The 22,443-nt window shown below is 38.3% G+C and overlaps 1 protein-coding gene across 12 annotated transcripts in view; it reads right to left on the bottom strand.

Annotated features, from left to right (window-relative positions):
* The window catches only part of nrxn3b (neurexin 3b), a 799,837-nt gene that overhangs the window by 592,576 nt on the left and 184,818 nt on the right, over positions 1 to 22,443 (bottom strand). For 11 of the 12 annotated variants that reach the window (XM_061886827.1, XM_061886825.1, XM_061886819.1 and 8 more), the window contains exons 5-6: positions 8,016 to 8,317; positions 3,091 to 3,114 (exon numbers count right to left, since the gene is read on the bottom strand). In XM_061886827.1, the coding sequence (XP_061742811.1) occupies positions 3,091 to 3,114; positions 8,016 to 8,317 (326 nt within the window). The remainder of the gene's footprint in view (positions 1 to 3,090; positions 3,115 to 8,015; positions 8,318 to 22,443) is intronic. The other variant, XM_061886820.1, reaches the window with a different exon arrangement.

Genomic DNA, 22,443 nt, shown 5'->3' on the forward strand with positions numbered 1-22,443 from the left:
ATGTAAGTGTGGGAAAAATCACAAGACTACTTCATCTCTACAGAACTTTTTCATGAGGGGTTCCCTCAATCGTCAGGAGATTTATATATATATATATATTTTATATATACTGTATATATGTATATATAATATATATATATATATACATATATATATATATATATATATATATATATATATATATACACATATATATATACACACATATACACATATATATACACATATATACACACATATATACATATATATACACGCACATATATATATATCTATCTATCTATATATATATATATATATATATATATAGATGTATATATATACACATATATGTATACATACATATATATATATATATATATATATATATATATACATATATATTTATTATACAGCAAGTACACTATCCCGCCCAATAAACCCGTCTAAAAATCATCCAAAACCTGCCAACAATACTGCATTGACATTTCGTAACCTGAAAACTATTAGTATGAGCAATATTGTTATTATAAGTGCTAACGCAGACGAATAATTTTATCTGCACCCTGATCACAAAGAGCTAACTATGTTGTTAAAATGACATACTGAGCCTTAAGAGAAAATAACTGAAGAGCAGGGCTCTAAAGTCAATAGGTGCCGTTTTAATCTGACGTCACGCAATTTAGATAGAATTAAAAGCCGTGCTAAAATAGGCATAAACGCTAAGACAAAGTAGGGAAGGGTCGACGATGTGGTCAAAGATGGAATTGCCACAAAACGCCATTTTAGGATATTCAACACGAAAGTGGATAGCACACACTCCGTCCCAATTTGTCACGTTTCATGTGTCAGGTGAATTGCAACGAATGGAGCCATATTATGATGGAAAATATTTATGTATCCTTGCACTATGCCATTATAGACTGCAGTATTTCCTTGAAAAGCAAATTCTGATTAAAAAAACAAATAAAAAGCTCATTCTGACTAGAGAATGACCTTGTCCGTATTTGCACCGTAAAAGTTGTTTTTATTTTTTTTAATCTAGTTAAAATTTCCAAACTCATATGTTCTCTACCCCCTCCGAACTGAGCTTACTCTCTCCCTCCCGGACTGGAATCAGTGCATAAAGAATAAAAGTTAAGTTAAAGTACCAATGATTGTCTCAAATGGTGTGGTGAGATTATCCTCTGCATTTTATTTTGATATCAAAAAATCAATACCAGGTTATTTTTAAGTTTTTTTTTTTTCATGTTAATAAGGTGTTAGTTCAATAATCATTCATTTTGTTAATGTTTCATTGTGTATAGTTAAAGTTAAAGTACCAATGATTGTCACACACACACTAGGTGTGGTGAAATTTGTCCTCTGCATTTGACCCATCCCCTTGTTAACCCCCTGGGAGGTGAGGGGAGCAGTGAGTAGCAGCAGTGGCTGCGCCCAGGAATCATTTTGGTGATTTAACCCCCAATTCCAACCCTTGATCATGAGTGCCAAGCAGGGAGGTAACGAGTCCCATTTTTATAGTCTTTCGATATGGTTTTAACTCACGGCCTACCGATCTCCGGGCGGACACTCTAACCCAGGGGTCGGGAACCTTTTTGGCAAGAGAGCCATGAAAGCCTAATATTTTCAAATGTATTTCCGCGAGAGCCATATAATATTTTTTTAACACTGAATACAACTAAATGCGTGCATTTTTAAGTAAGACCAACATTTTTAGAGTATAATCATTTTCTTGTTCTTTTTAATAACATTGTTATTCTGAAGCCAACCGATAATAAATAAATGACTTCTTACCATGAATGCGACTTCTAGAAAACGGATGGATGGATTAAAATACATGGGAATGTTTTACATTTTGAACGTTATTTTTAACACTGATTACCAGCTGTATTATTTATTACTTATGGTGTTAAGCAATGTCAACTAAGATTTTTTTGAGAGCCAGGTGTAGTCATCAAGAGAGCCGCATCTGGCTCTAGAGCCATAGGTTCCCTACCCCTGCTCTAACCACTTGGCCACTAACCAGGCCGATAATGCATCTCTCTTCCTATTGAGCACTGCTTTACATACTTTGCCGTCAACGTGACCTGTGCCCTTTGAGATGCTCACGCTTCTCAAATAAATCCAAGGAAAGACAATTTTGTTTGACTGCTTTATTAGAAAATTTCCAATAAAATATGCGTTTGTCTTCACACTGTAGCTGACTTTGCTGGCGTTTATTTACTGATTAGTTCTTGTCTTACATAAGGATTGTAAGGAATGGACAAAAAGTCTCCCCCCAAAAAAAGTGCAGTTCCCCTTTAAGTCGCTGGACCAGATCAAAAATCCCGATCTGGATGCGTATTCTTGGAAATGTCGTGCATATGGGCCCAGAGGTAAGGCGATGAGGGTTAGATAAGACGAACACGTCCACCAGCATGCTACAAAAACACACGGGAGGGCAAAATGGGGGGATTTGTGGCGGATGAAAGGGTGAGTGGATGAATGATTGTGTTAGTGGTTAATTTGGGGTTGCATGGATTGTGACAGGTGGGTGATGTGTGGGCATGCCATGCGCCAGAGTGAGTTGGAAACAACTGTCAGAGCTCCCGCAATGAAGGTCAGGGGTTTCCACTTTTTAGGTACTTTTTTAGGGCTCTGTGTTGAGGTCCCCATCTTTGCTGGGATTGTGGAAAGCTTCTGTCAGTTCTGGACGACAGTCCTCACAAAAAATGGGGACTTTTTGTGTGAACAAATCAAAAGGAAAAAAAAAGTAAGTTGCCCCGGCAAAAGGCGTAGAAGTCAATTTAATTTTCTTTTTTTTTTTTTTTTTTTTTTAAATCTGCAGTAATGTGGAGGGGGGAAAAAGTAAAAGCTAAAGTGGAAGAAAAAAAATTGGGATGGGGAATTGTGGGGTAAAGAAGAAGGTTGTTGGGAGGTCGGGAAGGAAATTGAGAAGTGAAGAAAGAATTGCCTGGTAATACAAACCCATCTCCTCATTTTTTGATAAGAGTGTCTAGGATGGAACTCAAAAAGAACGCATAAAAGAAGAGAGGGGGAGGGAACACACGGCAAACCCAAAAAAAAGACAATAAGAATGATATCTACCAGACAATGTAGTTTGTTTACCATAGCGTGTCCAATGCCTGATTGCTTTCCAGAAAAAGGGGAAGAAAGGAAATCAAAAGAATAGTGAACAAAAAAAGGTTGTTAATAAGGATGGACAGAAAAGAAACAAAAATGATGTCAAATTAGGATGTCAGTTAGTACATTAGTTGGTTAGATCTCGGTTAGTAAAACATGACTTGTAACGTGGATGAGTTAGTGGGGTGAACAAACACTACTCGGTTCGTGCGAGAGATTCGTCGCGAAGTCACATCTCGACGTCGTTGTTTTAATGGAAATAACATGCGTCGATAAAACACTTTATCTTTATTACTAAATGTAATTGTGCTTCAAACATTTGGAGGGGGAAAATTGCACGAGCTGCATACAATTGCATGCCTTTTAAACATAAAAACTATGGGGCCTTGCAAAAAAATTATATATTTTAACCGAGGGGGTGTCCACAGAGAGGGCCGCAGCCCCGGTTTTGTTGGCCCGCAGTATATTGTTGGGTTAAAAACAGAAAGAAAAAAAAGAGTAAAAATGTTAAAAAAAATTACAAAATAATTATATATTTTACTAATAAGTCAGGGGTGTATAGTTAAAAGTCAAAGTATGCAGGAGCCATTTAAATTTATATATATATTTATTTTTCATTAAAAAAATAAAAGATAGAAACAGACATACTGGTATACACAGTATTTAAAGACACAACTTAAGATGAGTTTTGTATTATAAGTGTATTATTATCTGTATCATCAACATTTTAGCTTATTTTTTTTACATGTTTACTGTTTTGTGACAATACACTTTTGCCACCCGTAACACAAAGCCGACACAATTTTTTTGTTTTCAATACACCATAAATTACGTACGATAAGCCACTGTTTTTTCCCTACACTTTGGACTCTGCGGATTATAAATCGGTGCAGCTAATATATGAATTTTTTTTTTTCGCTGAATGTCATAATGCAAAAAAACCCCCCCAAAAAACAAGCAAAGGCACTGAGAAGTTATTGTTTGTGCTATGGCGCCATCTTTTTGGACGATTTACTGTGTTCTTCCATTTAATGCTTCCAGCCGGAAGGAGAAGTGACGCTCTGTCTTCTAGCCGTCCATAGCGTTTTTACTTTTATGGATTCTTCATTCATCACTCCAAGCAACGTTTGTAAGTTTTACAATATAACTAAAACAATTCTTACCTGCTAAACCGGACCATAGTGATGTCTGTAAGAATGTTTTCATGCATATTTGTGTGCTATGTTAATGTAATAAAGTTACTGTCCTTGGTATTAGCCAATATGCTAACAGGTTTACGAAAATTTGTGTTAGTATCATTAACTAACGATGACATTCTTTTTGTATTGATTCAGTTTCAATAGTTCCCCAAAACGTCACCGTGGAGTTATTGAGTCTGTTTAGCTGATTATAGAGCTATGAGGAGATGATTCTGTTTTGTTTGATCAGCGGTTTTACTGCCGTGTTACAGGCACCGTTTGGAAACAATTAAGGTATTTAAATAAGCATTTCCATAATATTCTTGTGTAAATAACTAATTGCACAACATATATATCTTCAGCTTGTAGTCCTGGGCAGCTAATATATGGAAATATATATTTTTTCCCCCTAAAATATATATCACGGTGTATTCATAAAATAATAAAATATAGTGAGTTCTATTTTTACCCTTTTTAAAAAAAAAAAAAAAATACAAATCTCAAAACGGTACCTGAATACCTTGACTTTTTAGTAAAAGGCCCTTGTTGGAAAAAGTTGGGACACCCCTTGTATTATCAACATGTATTCCAAACATTTTCTTGTGGGAATAAAATGCTAAATCCAGAGGTAATAGTGTAGAAACACAAGGCGATTATACGTCATAATTCTTATGCAGTATATGCACGGTTACAAGCGGTGTGGCCCTCAATGGAAACGAGCTCGACACCCCTGCCCTACGTCATCGTCACTTGGCGACAGAAATGTGTCAGACGGCACAAATCCCGACAGAACATGTAGTGTTTGTTTCACCCTGAATATAAAAGTGGAAAGAAAATGATAGTGAAAAGCAAGGGCAGAAGAAGAAGAAAGCGAACCTTCACACTATGTTATCATTTGTTTTTTTAGAACTACATATGTATTAGTGATGGGTAAATGACGCCTCAGTGAGTGTATGGAACACTCACTAGCTGTATTGACATGTACTCTGGTCAATGATCCAAACAGTAAACAGGAAATGGAGCGCCATTATCTTATATGGCGACATAAAAATTATCCTAAACTATGTTCCGTTTCCTAGTAACATTGGTGGGTTTTTTTGTTCTTCTTAAAGCGACACACACGTCGAGGCTTCGAGGGACTGCGTGGGTTTCCCAATGCACCTATGCCGCAGCATCCTTTGACCCATCACTAGTAAATACTAACAATACCGTTTTGTCTCTCACCTTGCAAGACACAAACAACATCTCGCTTCGCAGTTAGCATTAGCGCCCATCGGCGCTGCTCGCTCTAAATGAGCAACGTCATCCAACAGTGGAACCTCAGAAGTCAAAGGCAATTTGATTGGATTTCAAAACAATGGCGCCCAGGAAGAGACGACAAAAACGGTGTTTTCTATTTAATAATTTATTTGTGTTTTTCCGTCACAAACACGCTTGGCGATATCTGTGTGGCATCGATCATAAACTTATTGGCAGGCACCTGCCCTGCCAGAGCATAAGAGGACTGAGTAAAAATGGTCCGGGTTGCAAATAAGTTGTTTGTTGTTGCTATATTTAGCGAATAATCAGAGACCCGTGCATACCTTTTTTAAAGCCACTAATAAAAAAAATCTATAAAATACATTTTTTCAGAGTTTAGAGTCTAGAAGCACACAAACACCTCTTAAAAAGATAGCTTCAAAAATATAGCTTTAAAAAGCAATGTAAGAAAGTTTGTTCGTCGTTCTAAACATGTTTGTTTGGCCGTTTGCTTTTACCGTTTAGCAACTGTTTTTGTATGTGCTACGGCGCCATCTTTTGCTGCAGGTTAAAAGTCTAAAGTATTTTTGTTCTGTTCCATGCCTTGAACCGGAAGTATTCGTACCATTCCGTCTGCTCGCCACCCATAGCGTTTCTATTCGTGTAATTTCTTCACTCATCTCTCCAAGCAGCGTTTGTCAGTTTCACAATACAACTATAACAATTAATACTTATTACAGTTTCACAATACAACTATAACAATTCACACCTATTACAGTTTCACAATACAACTATAACAATTAATACTTATTACAGTTTCACAATACAACTATAACAATTCACACCTATTACAGTTTCACAATACAACTATAACAATTCATACTTACTAAAGCGCCACGTTTGATAGCAGTGTTTTCATGCACTATTTTTACGTGCTATCGTATTGTAATCAAGCTAGCGTCGTTAGCGTTAGCAAATATGCAAATTGTTTTAGTATTATTAACCTATAATGGCATTTTTTTGTATTGTTTCAGTTTTGTAACTCCACCAAAACGTCACCTTGGAGTTATCGATTTTGTACAAGCTGGCTTCCGCAGCTAATGGGTCCATGACTATGACTTTTCTGTTTTGTCAAATCAGCCGTTTTACTGCCGTGTTACAGACATTGTTAATGTAAATAGGCACCTAAAAAAAAATCTCATTTTACAACGTACAGTATATATCTGCAGCTTACAGTACGGTGCAGCTGATATACAGACAAATACAATGTGTCTGTATATTTTAATTTGAATTAAATTTTAATTATTTTAATATTCCTGAGGGAACTCTCCTGAAGGAATCAATAAAGTACCATCCATCTATCTATCTCAACATGATTTTCTTCTCAAATCAAGTGTGGCTCATATACTCAGTGTTTTGGTGAATTTAATAAACTGAAACAATACAAAAATAATGCCATTGTAAGGTAATAAAACTAACAAAGATATTCATAGTAAGCGAATTAGCATTGTAGCTAATGCTAACGACGCTAGCTTCATTACATTACCATGGCTACACAGCACACATGGGACACCTTAGTAAAAGTATGAATTGTTTTAGTTATATTGTACAACTTACAAACATTGCTTGGATTGAGGAATAATTCATACGAGTAAAAACGCTATGGACGGCTGTAAGTCGGAACAGCAACTGTACTCCTGGTAGGTTTAAAAAAAAAAGATGCAGAACTCGTCGAAAAGATGGCACCGTGGCACAAACAATAAGGTTGGCCATTATGTTGATACTTCAATCAATCAATGTTTATTTGTATAGCCCTAAACCACAAGTGTCTCAAAGGGCTGCACAAGCCACAACGACATCCTCGGTTCAGAGCCCACATAAGGGCAAGGAAAAAACTCACAACCCAGTGGGACGTCAATGTGAATGACTATACTTGGAGAGCCACGTTTTTTTTTTCCAAGCCAAAAAAAAGTCATCATTGGACATTTGACGCTAGGCAAAAAAAAGGGCTTTTATGAGTTCCCATTCTGAGGTTCCACTGCAAACAAGCTCCAAATTCTATCAGTCCAGGAACACTTGTACATTAAATAAGTAAATACGCAATAAATACTCCTAAATAATACTACAAAAATAGCATATTTGGCTAAGCCTTGCTTCTTCTTACTCTTTTTCAAAAGAGACTAAATAATAAATTGCTTTGCAAAAGCAATGAGGAAGTAGCAGAAGGTCAAGTGTGACTAATCAAAACGGCAAATAAGTTTTACTGCTTTTCTTTATACATTTTCAGCACAACAGAAATGAAACCATGACTGAAAAGAAGAACTCAAAACGTGATCCGTCTGTGGCAATGCGATGACAACTGATAAGAACATGGCGACATTTTTCACTTCGCCCCTTTTCAGACCCTTCCCTCTGGAAAAAAAAAAAAAAAATCCGCCCCCCGCCTCCGACGCCACCCGTCATCGGCGCTTTCCCCCCCGGCCCACCGGTTACCTGTCTCAGGTTGCGCGTCACTTTGATGTCGTGCCAGGCGTTGTCGTTGAACTTCCCGTTGACGGGCTCCACAATGGCCTCGAAGGCCCCGGAGCCCAGGTTGATGACGAGCGAGACGGCGCCGTCTTTGAGCGCCAGGTTGACGTAGTCCGCCGACTTGCCCGTGTGCAGCAGCAGGCCGTTGCGCTGCCACGTCTTGAAGGAGAGCGTGATCTCGTCGCTGCTGCTCTGGATGGGGTTCTGCGACAGGTCGTAGCAGAAGTACTCGGAGCCGCGGAAGGTGGCCACGTTCTCCTCCCTAGCTGGAAAACGACAGTTCGGGAAAGGAAATGTTACATTTTGCTGCAAACCGGCCAAAACATGACAAATCATTTTTTTTACATTTGAAACCGTATAAGAGATCTGAAAAAGCCGCTGCCTGACCAGGGCTCAGAAAATCTGCAGAGACTCCTCCCACCCCCACCAAGGACTGTTTTCACTGCTGGACTCTAGAAAGAGGTTCCGCAGCCTCTGTAGCAGAACCTCCGGGTTCTGTAACAGCTTCTTCCCTCAGGCCGTAAGACTCTTGATCGCATCATAATAATCCCCTCAGTTCCCCTCCAAAATGGATTAACTCGCTGGACTATAGACAATATAACATACATCCATAAACATGGATGCATATGCAAAAGTGCAATATATTTATCTGTACAGTTGTGTATTTATTTATATCTGCACCTTAATGCAACAAAATGTTCTTATCTGTACTGTAAAGTTCAAATTTGAATGACAATAAAAAGGAAGTCTAAGTCTATATCGTTCTGGCACACCCCACTTTGCTGCAGGCCCACTGGCCACGCCCCCTTCCACACATACATATTTAGAACAATTCATAACTATTATATATATTACTAGTATTGTTGATGCTGTTTGTATTTTCATTTTTTCTTAGTATTGTATTTTGAATATTTATGTACAGTGATCATTTTCCTTACCGGATTAAATGCCGTTGAAATTGACCTGAAAAATTGCTCATGCTAATTGGCAGCATGTACACGGAAAATCCAATGTAAATGAGCATTGAGCTAGCTCATTTTGAAAAGTGAAGCCTCAGTGGAAGTTTCCAGCGCCTCCTCTTTGTTTTTGTTTGTAAATTACTTGAAGTAAATGTATCTAAAGTGTGGCATTGATTTTTTTTCGGCCCGCAGCATGTTATAGAAATGGAATAAAAAAAACTAAATATCAAGAGTAAAAATGTACAACAAATAGAAAAAGGAGCAAAACAATGTTATGTAATGAGAAATAGCTAAAATGTTAATATGGTTTAAGACCTAAATTGTGTCTTGAGTTCTGTTTTATCATTTTTTAAATTTTTTTACAAAATATAAATTTTTAAATGGCCGTCGCATGCATGGCTTTTCATTCGAAAGCCTCTTGTTGTAAAATTTGGGAAATCTAACTGAGAAGCAGTTGGTTTTGAGTGATTGTTTCCCCGCCAAGAACAGTGGGGCAAAAAAGTATTTAGACAGCCACAGATTGTGCAAGTTCTCCCACTTAAAATGATGACAGAGGTCTGTAATTTTCATCATAGGTACACTTCAACTGTGAGAGACAGAATGTGAAAAAAAAAAAAAAACAGGAATTCACATTGTAAGAATTTTAAAGAATTTATTTGTAAATTTTGGAGAATAATAAGTATTTGGTCAACCATTCAAAGCTCTCACTGATGGAAGGAGGTTTTGGCTCAAAATCTCACGATACATGGCCCCATTCATTCTTTCCTTAACACGGATCAATCGTCCTGTCGCCTTAGCAGAAAAAGAGCCCCAAAGCATGATGTTTCCACCCCCATGCTTCACAGTAGGTATGGTGTTCTTGGGATGCAACTCAGTATTCTTCTTCCTCCAAACACGACGAGTTGAGTTTATACCAAAATGGATACATGGATGATACAGCAGAGGATTGGGAGAATGTCATGTGGTCAGATGAAACCAAAATAGAACTTTTTGGTATAAACTCAACTCGTCGTGTTTGGAGGAAGAATAATACTGAGTTGCATCCCAAGAACACCACACCTACTGTGAAGCATGGGGGTGGAAACATCATGCTTTGGGGCTGTTTTTCTGCTAAGGGGACAGGACGATTGATCCGTGTTAAGGAAAGAATGAATGGGGCCATGTATCGTGAGATTTTGAGCCAAAACCTCCTTCCATCAGTGAGAGCTTTGAATGGTTGACCAAATACTTATTTTCCACCATAATTTACAAATAAATTCTTTAAAATTCCTACAATGTGAAATCCTGGATTTTTTTTCACATTCTGTCTCTCACAGTTGAAGTGTACCTGTGATGAAAATTACAGACCTATGTCATCATTTTAAGTGGGAGAACTTGCACAATCGATGGCTGACTAAATACTTTTTTATCCCACTGTACTTGAACTGGTTAAAGTTAAGTTCATGTTAAAGTACCCAGGATGGTCACACATGCACAAGGTGTGGTGAAATGTGTCCTCTGCATTTGACCCATGCCCTTGTTCACCCCCTGGGAGGTGAGGGGAGCAGTGGGCAGCAGCGGTGGCCACGCCCGGGAAACATTTTCGGTGATTTAACCCCTAATTCCAACCCTTAATGCTGAGTGCCAAGCAGGGAGGTAATGGGTCCCATTTTTCTAGTCTCTGGTATGACTCAGCTGGGGTTTGAACTCACAACCTACCGATCTCAGGGCGGACACTCTAACCACTAGGCCACCGAGTAGGTACTCAGGTTAAAAGAAAAAAAAAAGTATTGAAATATGGTACTGTATGATCTTACTTTACGCCATACCTGGTGGTACCAACATCATTCTGCAGGTATTTAATTCTGTACTTTTATTTGGTTCACGCTCAGTACCAATCAGACCCTGAATCAAAAGACTAATGTATAACGAAGGGTCTTTTCAGTTTTTTTTCCGGCGTTCATCTAAAACCTTGTCACAAGTGGCGATGATGTGTGCTATAATGTTGAGTTAAAACGTACACTTACTGCAAAATAAACACAGCAAGCTTCCCCTCCACGTGAATAAATGAATAAATGATGACACCACCTCATTAAAAAGGAAGAACTGCTTTGCAATGTAAAAAAGGTCACATCAAGCAAACAAACGCTTCCCCATAATTACACGTTTGATTATTCCATCGTTCACTTTGGATCATAAAAAAAAATAAAATATAAAATAAAACATAGCACAGTCGTGGATTCAGATTCCGTGTATACCTACGGGGAGGACTTAGAATGGGAAACCATTCCGACTAATGGCGCACATGAATCCAAAATGAGCATAATGTGACAGTTTAACACCATTCCGTTGTTGCAAAGTGACTTCCTGAGCACATTTTTTTTTTCTTCTACGAAACATAAACTGAGGACAAAGGCGAAAGGGGCTCAGGGCTGGGGGGGAAGAACAGACATTTCTATGTAATGCACACCGCCGACAGATTGGAAAATAAAGTGAAGTAAATAGATTAAGAGATAAAAAGGGGGTGTCTACTTGATGTGAGGCAAGTGTTGGGGTGGAAGACGGATGGAGTGACTAAATGAGGTCCAGTATTTATTGGGGCGGAGGGTCAATTTTTGTATACTCGAACTATAGCAGCCTCTCTACCTTAGGGGGAAAACAGAGAATGTGTATTTTCAGTGGGGTGTTTTATTTCCTCTAACTCAGGGGTGTCAAACTCAAATATAGCGTGGGCCAAAATTTTAAACTGAACAAAGCCACGGGCCAAGGTTGAACAAATTAACCTTTTAATAGGGACCCAAACAAGTTTTGCATTAAATATTGAACAAGCAAGGCTTGGATAACTTTATAGTGACAAGTAAAATCTATTTTCAAACATTGTAGCATCCCGGAATAGTTAGTGCTGCAAGGGGTTCTGGGTATTTGTTCTGTTGTGTTTATGTTGGGTTACGGTGCGGATGTTCTCCATAAATGTGGTTGTCATTCTTGTTTGGTGTGGGTTCACAGTGTGGCGCATATTTGTAACAGTGTTAAAGTTGTTAATACGGCCACCCTCAGTGTGACCTGTATGGTGGTCGAGCAGGTATGCCTTGCATTCACTTGTTTGTGTGTAAAGTCCGCATATTGTATGTGACTGGGCCGACACAATGTTTGTATGGAGAAAAAGCGGACGGGACGACAGGTTGTAGAGGACGTTGAATGCAGTGCCTTTAAGGCACGTCCCCAATGATGTTGTTTGGGTGGAAATCGGGAGAAATTCGGGAAAATGGTTGCCCCGGGTGATTTTCGGCAAGGGCACTGAGATTCGGGAGTATCCCGGGAAAATCAGGAGGGTTGGTAAGTATGAGTATTAGCTGTGAATGCAGTGTTATAATACCGGCGGGCCAGCGCTAATGTTAATTTGATATTGCCCCAAGGGCCAAATTAAATTACACAGTTGGCCAAATTTGGCACGCGGGCCAGAGTTTGACACACATGCTCTAACTTGAATTCATCTTAGTCGGAGGTGTGTAGTAATGCAGTGTTCGGAAAATTAGTAACTACTTATTACTTGTTACTAGAGTTGTCCGATGATATCGGACTGCCGATGTTATCAGCCAATAAATGCTTTAAAATGTAATATCGGAAATTATCGGTATTGGGTTCAAAAAGTAAAATTTATGACCTTTTAAAACGCCGTTGTATGGAGTGGTACACGGACGTAGGGAGAAGCACAGAGCAGTTGAGTCTCCCACTCATACTTACCAACCCTCCCGGGAGACTCCAAAATTTCAGTGCCTCCCCCCAAAAATCTCCCCAAGGCAACCATTCTCCCGAATTTCCCCCGATTTCCACCCAGACAACAGCCTTAAAGGCCCTGCATTTGCGTGCCGGCCCAATCATGTTATATCTACGGCTTTTCACACACACAAGTGAATGCAAAGCATACTTGGTCAAAAACCATACAGGTCACACTGAGGGTGGCCGTATAAACAACTTTAACACTGTTACAAATATGCGCCACACTGTAAACCCACACCAAACAACAATGACAAACACATTTAGGGAGAACATACGCACCGTAACACAACATAAACACAGCAGAACAAATACCCAGATCCCCTTGCAGCACTAACTATTCAGGGACGCTACTATATACACCCTATGCCCCCCTCCCCACCTCAACCTCGCCCACCTCAACCTCCTCATGCTCTCTCAGGAAGAGCATGTCCTAAATGCCAAGCTACTGTTTTGAGGCATGTTAATAAAAGATAATGCACTTTGTGACTCACAATAATAAATATGGCAGTGCCATGTTGGCATTTTTTTCCATAATTTGAGGTGATTTATTTTGGAAAACCTTGTTACAATTTTAATGCATCCAGCAGGGCATCACAACAAAATTAGGCATAATAATGTGTTAATTCCACGACTGTATATATCGGTATCGGTTGATATCGGAATCGGTAATTAAGAGTTGGACAATATCGGGATATCGGCAAAAAAGCCATTATCGGATATCTCGACTTGTTACTTTGCCTAGTAATTAATGTCATGTGTTAACGAGTAAGTACTCTTTTGGTAAACTAGTTAAGTTACTTTAAAAAAAACAAAAACTTTGATTATGCATTTGAGAGATGTTTCATGAGAGCAGAGTGCGTGTGTGTGTGTGTGTGTGTGGCTTACAGGGCAATGCCTGTTGCTAAGTGACGTGCGGTGTCAGCGATAGTGCGTTTCTGAGCAGTATTTAAGCTCAGCTGTGTTTGTTAGCTCTGTTGAACCTTTTCACTCACGCTAGTTAATAGTATCTCCTTCAAAAACAGGGTATTTATGGATGCAAGCTCGTCACTTTAATCACTGATTTGTTGTTCCTTATCCCCTCATAGTAGTAGTAGTGTGTGTTCATTTTAGTTCATTTTAGTGTGGACGATGCTTTCTTTGTTAAATAGTTACTTCTTCCATTGAAGTTGCTAGGTTTCTAATACCGTCATGTTGGTACACAACCACATAAAAAGCAGCGTGCCACGTTACATCAAAATGGTATTGTAGTGTACATAAAATTAATTAAGTAGATTATGTGGAAATGGTAAAAGTAACTGCATTAGTAAAGCCGGTATTATATAACACTGATAAAAGTACGCACTACAGTTACTCCATTACATTTACTTAGTTAACCTTTTGGATCAAGTGTAGTGAAGTGAATTATATTTATATAGCGCTTTTCTCTAGTGACTCAAACCAGTGTGGGTGGCACTGGGAGCAGTTGGGTAAAGTGTCTTGCCCAAGGACACAATGGCAGTGACTAGGTTGGCAGAAGCGGGGATCAAACCTGGAACCCTCAAGTTGTCTGCATGGCCACTCTACCCACCGAGCTATAGCGCTCCTGTGAACTGTCGGAGTAGTTTTAATGCAAAATATGTTTTGTGGAAAATAAATAGTTCTGTAAATTCCGAACTATTAGTCGCAACTATTTTGCTTTGGCCTTGAACCCTGCAGCTTAAAAAAAACACGGTATGGCTAATTTCCGTATTTGTCTTCGCTGACGCCGGCTACAAAGTAAGTAGTTTAAACAAAAACAAGCAAACACATTGAATAAGTGTGTTATTGTTTGTGCTATGGCGCCCTCTTTTGGAATTTTTTTTCCCAAACCTACCAGGAGTACTGTTGCTGTTCCGTCTTATAGCCATCCATAACGTTTCTACTCGTATGGATTTTTCATGCATCACTCCAAGCAACGATTGTAAGTTTTACAATATGACTAAAACAATTCTTACTTACTAAACCGTCCCATGTGTGATGTATGTAGGAGTGTTTTCATGCATATTTGTACGTGCTATGGTAATGTAATGAAGTTAGCGTTGTTAGCATTAGCGACTATGCTAATTCACTTCCTACGAGTGTCTGTGTTAATATTATTAACTTACATTACTTTTGGATTGTTTTAGCTTCACAAATTCTTCTGTAAAGTCACCAAAACGTTACCGTTGTGTTATTGAGTCTGTTTAGCTGATTGGAGAGTAGGCTTGCACAGGTACTGTGTCCATGACAATGACTTCTGTTTTGTTTGATCAGCCGTTTTCCTGCCGTGTTACAGACACCGTTTGAAAACAATTAGGGTACGTAAATAAACATTTACAAAAGTTTTTGTGTAAATAATTCACTTCTGCAGCGACGTCCCACTGGGTGTGAGTTTTCCTTGCCCTTATGTGGGCCTACCGAGAATGTGGTAGTGGTTTGAGCAGCCCTTTGAGACACTAGTGATTTAGGGCTGTATAAGTAAAAATTGATTGATTGATTGATATAGTCCGGTGCGGCTAATATATGGAAAAAAATTACCAATATATTATAGAAGGTGCGGTTTATAGTCCGGAAATTACGGTACTTCTACGTTGTAACATTTCATTCCGATCTCTACAGTTATTTATATTTGTTGAATCTATTATTGTCTGATGTGTGTTATATTAACTATGTATTTACTGATCATTCCCTGTTGGCCATGTGAAGGCTCTAATAACCACACCAAGCTGCTTTTCAAAACAAATTGCCCCGTGAGGGATTAATAAAGTTGTTTATATTGATTTGATAGGAATCATTCCATTTGTTTATAACGCGTTAGAGAGACTTGTGCCACATGTCCAAGTTTCCCCAATCCAACGCAGCCTGGCAGTCACATTACCGCAGACTGTAAAAAGTGACAGGACGTCATAACTCTTCAATATTAAAGGTGCCATATGTAATCGTTTCATGTCATGTCATTAAATGGCCCTGATGTGTCAAAAGGCATTAATAAATCATGTTCTTTTCGAAGACTTCTATAACTGATAACAATAGTTCAGCCGGGATATGCTCATTTCATAATGTAATTTACAGCCCCGAAATATTGTTATTGTTTTCATTTTGATGTCTCGCCCTGACCAATTAGAAAGTCTGTGAGTGTGTCACATCCATGTAGTCAGGTATGCACAGCCATCTTCGTCTGGCTACTGCCACTGGTAAAGTTACTAAACATGTCAGACCTTATAGTAAATTAGTTTGGACACACCTGCCTTAAGTCATGAATGTCCAATTTAATGTAAAAAATGTATATTGGTGACCTGAGCTCAATGGTACTAATTGTCGGTACTTTTGTGTCAGTTAATATTGTTTTGGATTATAAAATTTATTTTTTATTGCAAAATTTAAAAAAGTAAATAATTATTAAAAACTGCTGTCCAGTTTAAATATCCTGTTTTGTTATTTGTTACTTATTATCTGAATTTCAATTATGAGAATCAAACGTAGCTTTATTGGCCAAGTATGTTTAACACAGGGATTTTGATTTGGTAGACTGTGCTCTTTGTTCAATGAAATAAACAAATGACACTAAATTGCAATTAAAGTTGCTAGTCCAAGACAGACGGCGTTTTAACTCGTCAATTGAGTCATTGCTAAATCCCTGGTCTATAGTTGTGCCCTAAAAAGTGTTAATACTGGAAGTATTATACTTATTACGCACCAGCTGTTTGATTGCAAACTGCATCTCAGTTGTAGTTTTTATTAACAAATATGGAGTTATTTTTATATCTTAGACTTAGACTGAGACAAACTTTAATGATCCACAAGGGAAAGTGTTTCAAACAGTAGCTCAGTTGCAAATGCACACAATGGCACGAAAAGAGGGTGAAAACAAAAGGTAAAAAGTTAACAAAAAATGTACCATACTAACAATATAAAATATAACAATATAACATATGTAATGTTTACATACATACATATATGCATATACAGTATATACAGTATATATATATATGTATATATATATATATATATATATATATATATATATATATATATATATATATATATGTATATATATACTGTATATACTGTATATGCATATAGGTATATATACATATAGGTATATATATATATACACAAATATATACACGCATATATATACATATATAGATATATACACACGTGTATATACACACACATATACGTGTATATACACACATTAATGTGTATAAACACACACATTTGTGTAGATACACATACATGTATATTTATATATACACATACACGTATATATATATGTATATATACACACATATATATACAGGCATATATATACATATATAGATATATACACACATGTATGTGTATATACACACATATACGTGTATATACACACATCAATGTGTATAAAAACACACATTTGTGTATATACACACCTGTATATTTATATATACATATATACGTATATATATGTATATATAAATACACACACGCAAATATATAGATATATACGCAAATATATACACATATATAGATACATACACACACACACGTGTATATGTGTGTATGTATATATATATATATATATATATATATATATATATATATATATATATATATATATATATATATATATATATATATATATATATATATAACAGCACTGTGGAACAGGGGTTAGTGTGTTTGCCTCACAATACGAAGTTCCTGAGTAGTTTTGGGTTCAATTCCGTGTGGAGTTTGCATGTTCTCCCCGTGACTGCCAAAGACATGCACCTGGGGATAGGTTGCTTGGCAACACTAAATGGTCCCTAGTGTGTGAATGTTGTCTGTCTATCTGTGTTGGCCCTGCGATGAGGTGGCGACTTGTCCAGGGTGTACACAGCCTTCCGCCTGATTGTAGCTGAGATAGGCACCAGCACCCCCCGTGACCCCAAGAGGAAAAAGCGGTAGAAAATAAATATATGGATATATATTTATACATATGTAACAAACTCCAATTACCATTTACACCATTACAGTATATGTAACAGTTGGAGCAAAAACACACAAAAAAATGCTAATGCTAACCAGAAGTATGTCAACAGCAAAGCTGATATATATTATCATCATGCTAGCACATTTTTTAAAAAGTGGAGCGTTTTTTATTTTTTTTTATTTGTTTGTTGGCATTGAAAATTGCAACATTACCAAGAGGTAGTTTGGCAAAGTCCGCTCTCAGTGCTGCTGAAGTGCAAAGAGCAACAACTCAGGTGCACCTTTGGATTTCACATGAATGGGTGTCCAGTAGAACTGGTGGGACTTGGTTGGTGCCCCCCCAAAAAAAGCACCAGATTAAGTACTTGTATCCCTATTGTTGACACTGTTAAGTTGTCAGAAAACGGATGTTGCTTTTTGTGTTTTGTTTTTGTGTTTGTGTTCTTTCTGGTCGGCTTCAAGCTCGACATAATCATTTTAACTATTAGACGCCCAGGGTGGCAAATTACAAGACGACTCAAGACGACTTTTTGGCCTGACAATCACCAATTTCATTCTTTAAGCACATTTTTGAAAGTTGCACTCAACGTGATATCTTTAAACTTTCATGAATCGTAATGCGTAAGTACCAAAGCTGTTGATATCATATTTTTGCTATGAATAATACAATGCAAAGTGATATAATGAAATATTTTTGGAGCTCAGCAATATTAGACCGGGGGTAAGTGCATACGGATCCATAACAAACAGGAGGAACGTATTTTCTGTTGAGACAAGTTCTGCACAAATCTGTGGCTTTTATATCGATCTCACTGTAGAGCCGGGTCATTTCCCCCCTTATTTATTTATTTTTCTTGCCTCGGTCATCAATATTCCAGCCGTGAGCAGCATGGCACGTCGCTTGGGGCTTCGGGTTCCATTTCAAAATCCAGTGGAAGCAATTAGCTCCTTCATTACCATCTCCCCGTTTTCCTCCGCCACGCGACGACGCAGAGTGAGGTTGACCCCAAAGGTTGACCCCCGAGGGCCATGGAGTAGGGAACTCAATCATATTTCACTCCTCCAATCAACCTTTAACATCACGAAGCTCACCATAGCATAACAAACCAGCCTCGAACGTAAATAGATACTGTTTGAGTCATATTTTGAGTCAATATTGAAATCATGATTACTGTTTGTTAGGTAAAGCAGTGTTGGGGTGTGAACGTAATACCATCATGTCATTTGTAATGTCCAATAAAAATACTATGGATAAACATTCTTATATATATATATATATATATATATATGTATATATATATATATACTCCTCCACTTGGGGCAGTGGAGGAGTTCAGCTACCTAGGAGTCTTGTTCACGAGTGAGGGAAGAGTGGATCGTGAGATCGACAGGCGGATCGGTGCGGTGTCTTCAGTAATGCGGACGTTGTACCGATCCGTTGTGGTGAAGAAGGAGCTGAGCCGGAAGGCAAAGCTCTCAATTTACCGGTCGATCTACGGTCCCATCCTCACCTATGGTCATGAGCTTTGGGTCATGACCGAAAGGATAAGATCACGGGTACAAGCGGCCGAAATGAATTTCCTCCGCCGTGTGGCGGGGCTCTCCCTTAGAGATAGGGTGAGAAGCTCTGCCATCCGGGAGGAGCTCAAAGTAAAGCCGCTGCTCCTTCACATCGAGAGGAGCCAGATGAGGTGGTTCGGGCATCTGGTCAGGATGCCACCCGAACGCCTCCCTAGGGAGGTGTTTAGGGCACGTCCAACCGGTAGGAGGCCACGGGGAAGACCCAGGACACGTTGGGAAGACTATGTCTCGGGAAGAGCTGGACGAAGTGGCTGGGGAAAGGGAAGTCTGGGTTTCCCTGCTTAGGCTGTTGCCCCAGTGACCCGACCTCGGATAAGCGGAAGAAGATGGATGGATGGATATATATATATATATATATATATATATATATATATATATATATATATACATATATATATATATATATACACATATATACATATAAATACACACATATATATATATATATATATATATATACATATACACATATATATATACACATATATATAAACATATATATATATACACACACATATATATATACACACACATATGTATATATATATATATATATATATATACATACATACAAATATTTGTTATTTTTATATTCTTTAATAACATCTACTTGTCAGGTTTTTGTCATTAAATGATGCCTTTAGCTCTATTTTTAAATTTTGATAGAGAGTTTTTATTTTTTATTTTTTTAAGTTATGTACATTAATATGTAGATGTAGATGATGTATCGAGCAAATCCATTAAGAGTTTGAGCATAAATATGTAGTATAGTAATTAACTATACACAATAACACATTACAAAATGCTATGTCACATGAATGATTATTGAAGTAACACCTTAGTGACATGAAAAAAACAATGTAAAAATAACCTGGTGTTGACTTTTTGATATCAAAATAAAACACAAAGCAGTTTGGCTATTGAAGATGAAGTCTAATAAACAAGCTTTGATCTGTACAACAGTTTGGCCAACAACAACAAAAAACCCCGGAGTGATACCTCTCATATCAAATAAACAATCTTCACAGCCTGCGCTCAGTTCGATGAGATGACAAAACATTTGAGCTAGTATTGAGGTTTTTTGAACACTGATAGAGTTAAACAAAGGAGTGAACATCACAGAAAACAAACTAAAGACTTTATAAAGAAGTTGTGATGAGGTTTACGACAACACTGCCTGCTGCAAAACATCAAATCGTTTTCTCCTTTGCTGTATACTTTGAGTGTGGGGGCAAGGTTGTCAGTCTCCAATATTGTCCACACCTGTCTTCATCTAAAAACAAGCCATGGTTATCAAGCCAAACGATGCTAGTGTGCACGCGCCTGACTCCGTGTTGCGGAAAATGCATTAGTAAATGACGTTTTTTCGGTAATTAAAAAATTAGAGGGTATTACTAACCGTCGAAGATGTTATCGCGAATTGTCATTATACCGTTTACCGTTACATCCCTAATCCATATACTAGTAAAAAGTTTAAGGCGGTCTTGGCATGTTCTTGCCGCAAATTTTGATTAATTTTTTGGGCATTTCGGTAAAATTCGAGCCCTGTGACAAGACAGCCATTGAAGCACATTCAATAACTTTATTAACTAGCGCTAAAATAAGTGAAAAGATTCAACAGAGCAGCCTGCAACTAGTAACTATAATGAACCACTTGTTAAAAGTATTTTTCCATCCATTTTCTACCGCTTGTCCCTCTTGGGGTCGCAGGGGGTGCTGGAGCCTATGTAAGCTGCATTCGGGCGGAAGGCGGTGTACACCCTGGACAAGTCGCCACCTCATCGCAGGGCCAACACAGATAGACAGACATTTCTAACATAAAGTAGTGTAAATACTGTATATCTGTCAGTAAACTCGCCATGAGAGCACTAAAACATACCGGTGTAGTGAGTTTACAATATTCACTCAAGGAACTTTAGTAATTAGAGAGTTACGGTTGGACGGTTTTCCACGGGACACATTTCCGGTGATGTTATTGCACGAGTGAGCCACGGATGAGGTATTTTTCCCGACACTGTTAATCAATCAATCAATCAATCAGTTTATTTATATAGCCCTAAATTACGAGTGTCTCAAAGGGCTGCACAAGCCACAACGACATCCTCGGCTCAGATCCCACATCAGGGCAAGAAAAAACTCAACCCAATGGAACGACAATGAGAACCCTTGTAGGGGATCGCAGATGTGGGCACCCCCCCTGGGCGACCGGTGCAATGGCGCACAAATTGCAGCACGATTCCAAAGTGAGCCTGCAGAGCATGAAAATGGTGTTTTCTGACGGAGGGTCCACGCTAACCATGCATCGTAGGCAGCTCCAAGCTTGATGACAAGCCACGGCATGTCAAATGAATTTGGAGCATCACGGGTGATGTCTCGCTTCCGAAGAAGCCTGTACTGTCAAGACATGCTCATGATGAAGAAAGATTGGTGACATTGAATCGTACAAACATTGCGAGTGTTGGGAGTCAATGCATTTAAATCAACGCATTATTTTTTACCAATAGTAGCTTTTTACGCCTGAAAGCGACATTGAAGATGTTGCATGACATCTCTGAGGGGCCGAGGTGACCTCCGTCCCGCCTTGGCTCCTTCTCTTATCAAGCCTTTGACGTAACCTGACAAATGACCTGCTTGAGACCGCATCTGACGCCCGCGCCACGGACCGAGGGAAGAGTCAGACGGAGAGGGGCCGAGGCACCCGGACGTGAACAGAAGTGACGGGAAGGAAGCGAGAGAGGACAAGAGAAACCAAAAACCAAAATGAAGGGCTTTTGGAAAGTTCTCCAGGGAAACTTCGGACACAAAGCAAATTTATCTGACTAATGTGAACGTTCCATTCTGGACTAAGTCAGAAAAGTCAATGCAATAGTCCCTTCTAACAGTTACATATGCCAACATGCACCTTGCGCTTTAGATACAAGCAGAATGACTTAAAACATCCAAAAAGTGAAAAAAGTTGGACTAGCTGTGCTGAAGTTGGGAGTGAGCCTGGCTATGGAAATGTGACTAGTGCCGGCCGATAAGGTCAACAGTATATACAGTATCTCGATAAAGTATTTATAAGAAAAAAGAACAAAAAAAACATATATATATATATATATATATATATATATGTCTTGATTGGATTATCCAGGGAATAG

The sequence above is a fragment of the Nerophis ophidion genome, linkage group LG24, assembly GCF_033978795.1.
Source record: "Nerophis ophidion isolate RoL-2023_Sa linkage group LG24, RoL_Noph_v1.0, whole genome shotgun sequence".
NCBI lineage: Eukaryota > Metazoa > Chordata > Actinopteri > Syngnathiformes > Syngnathidae > Nerophis > Nerophis ophidion.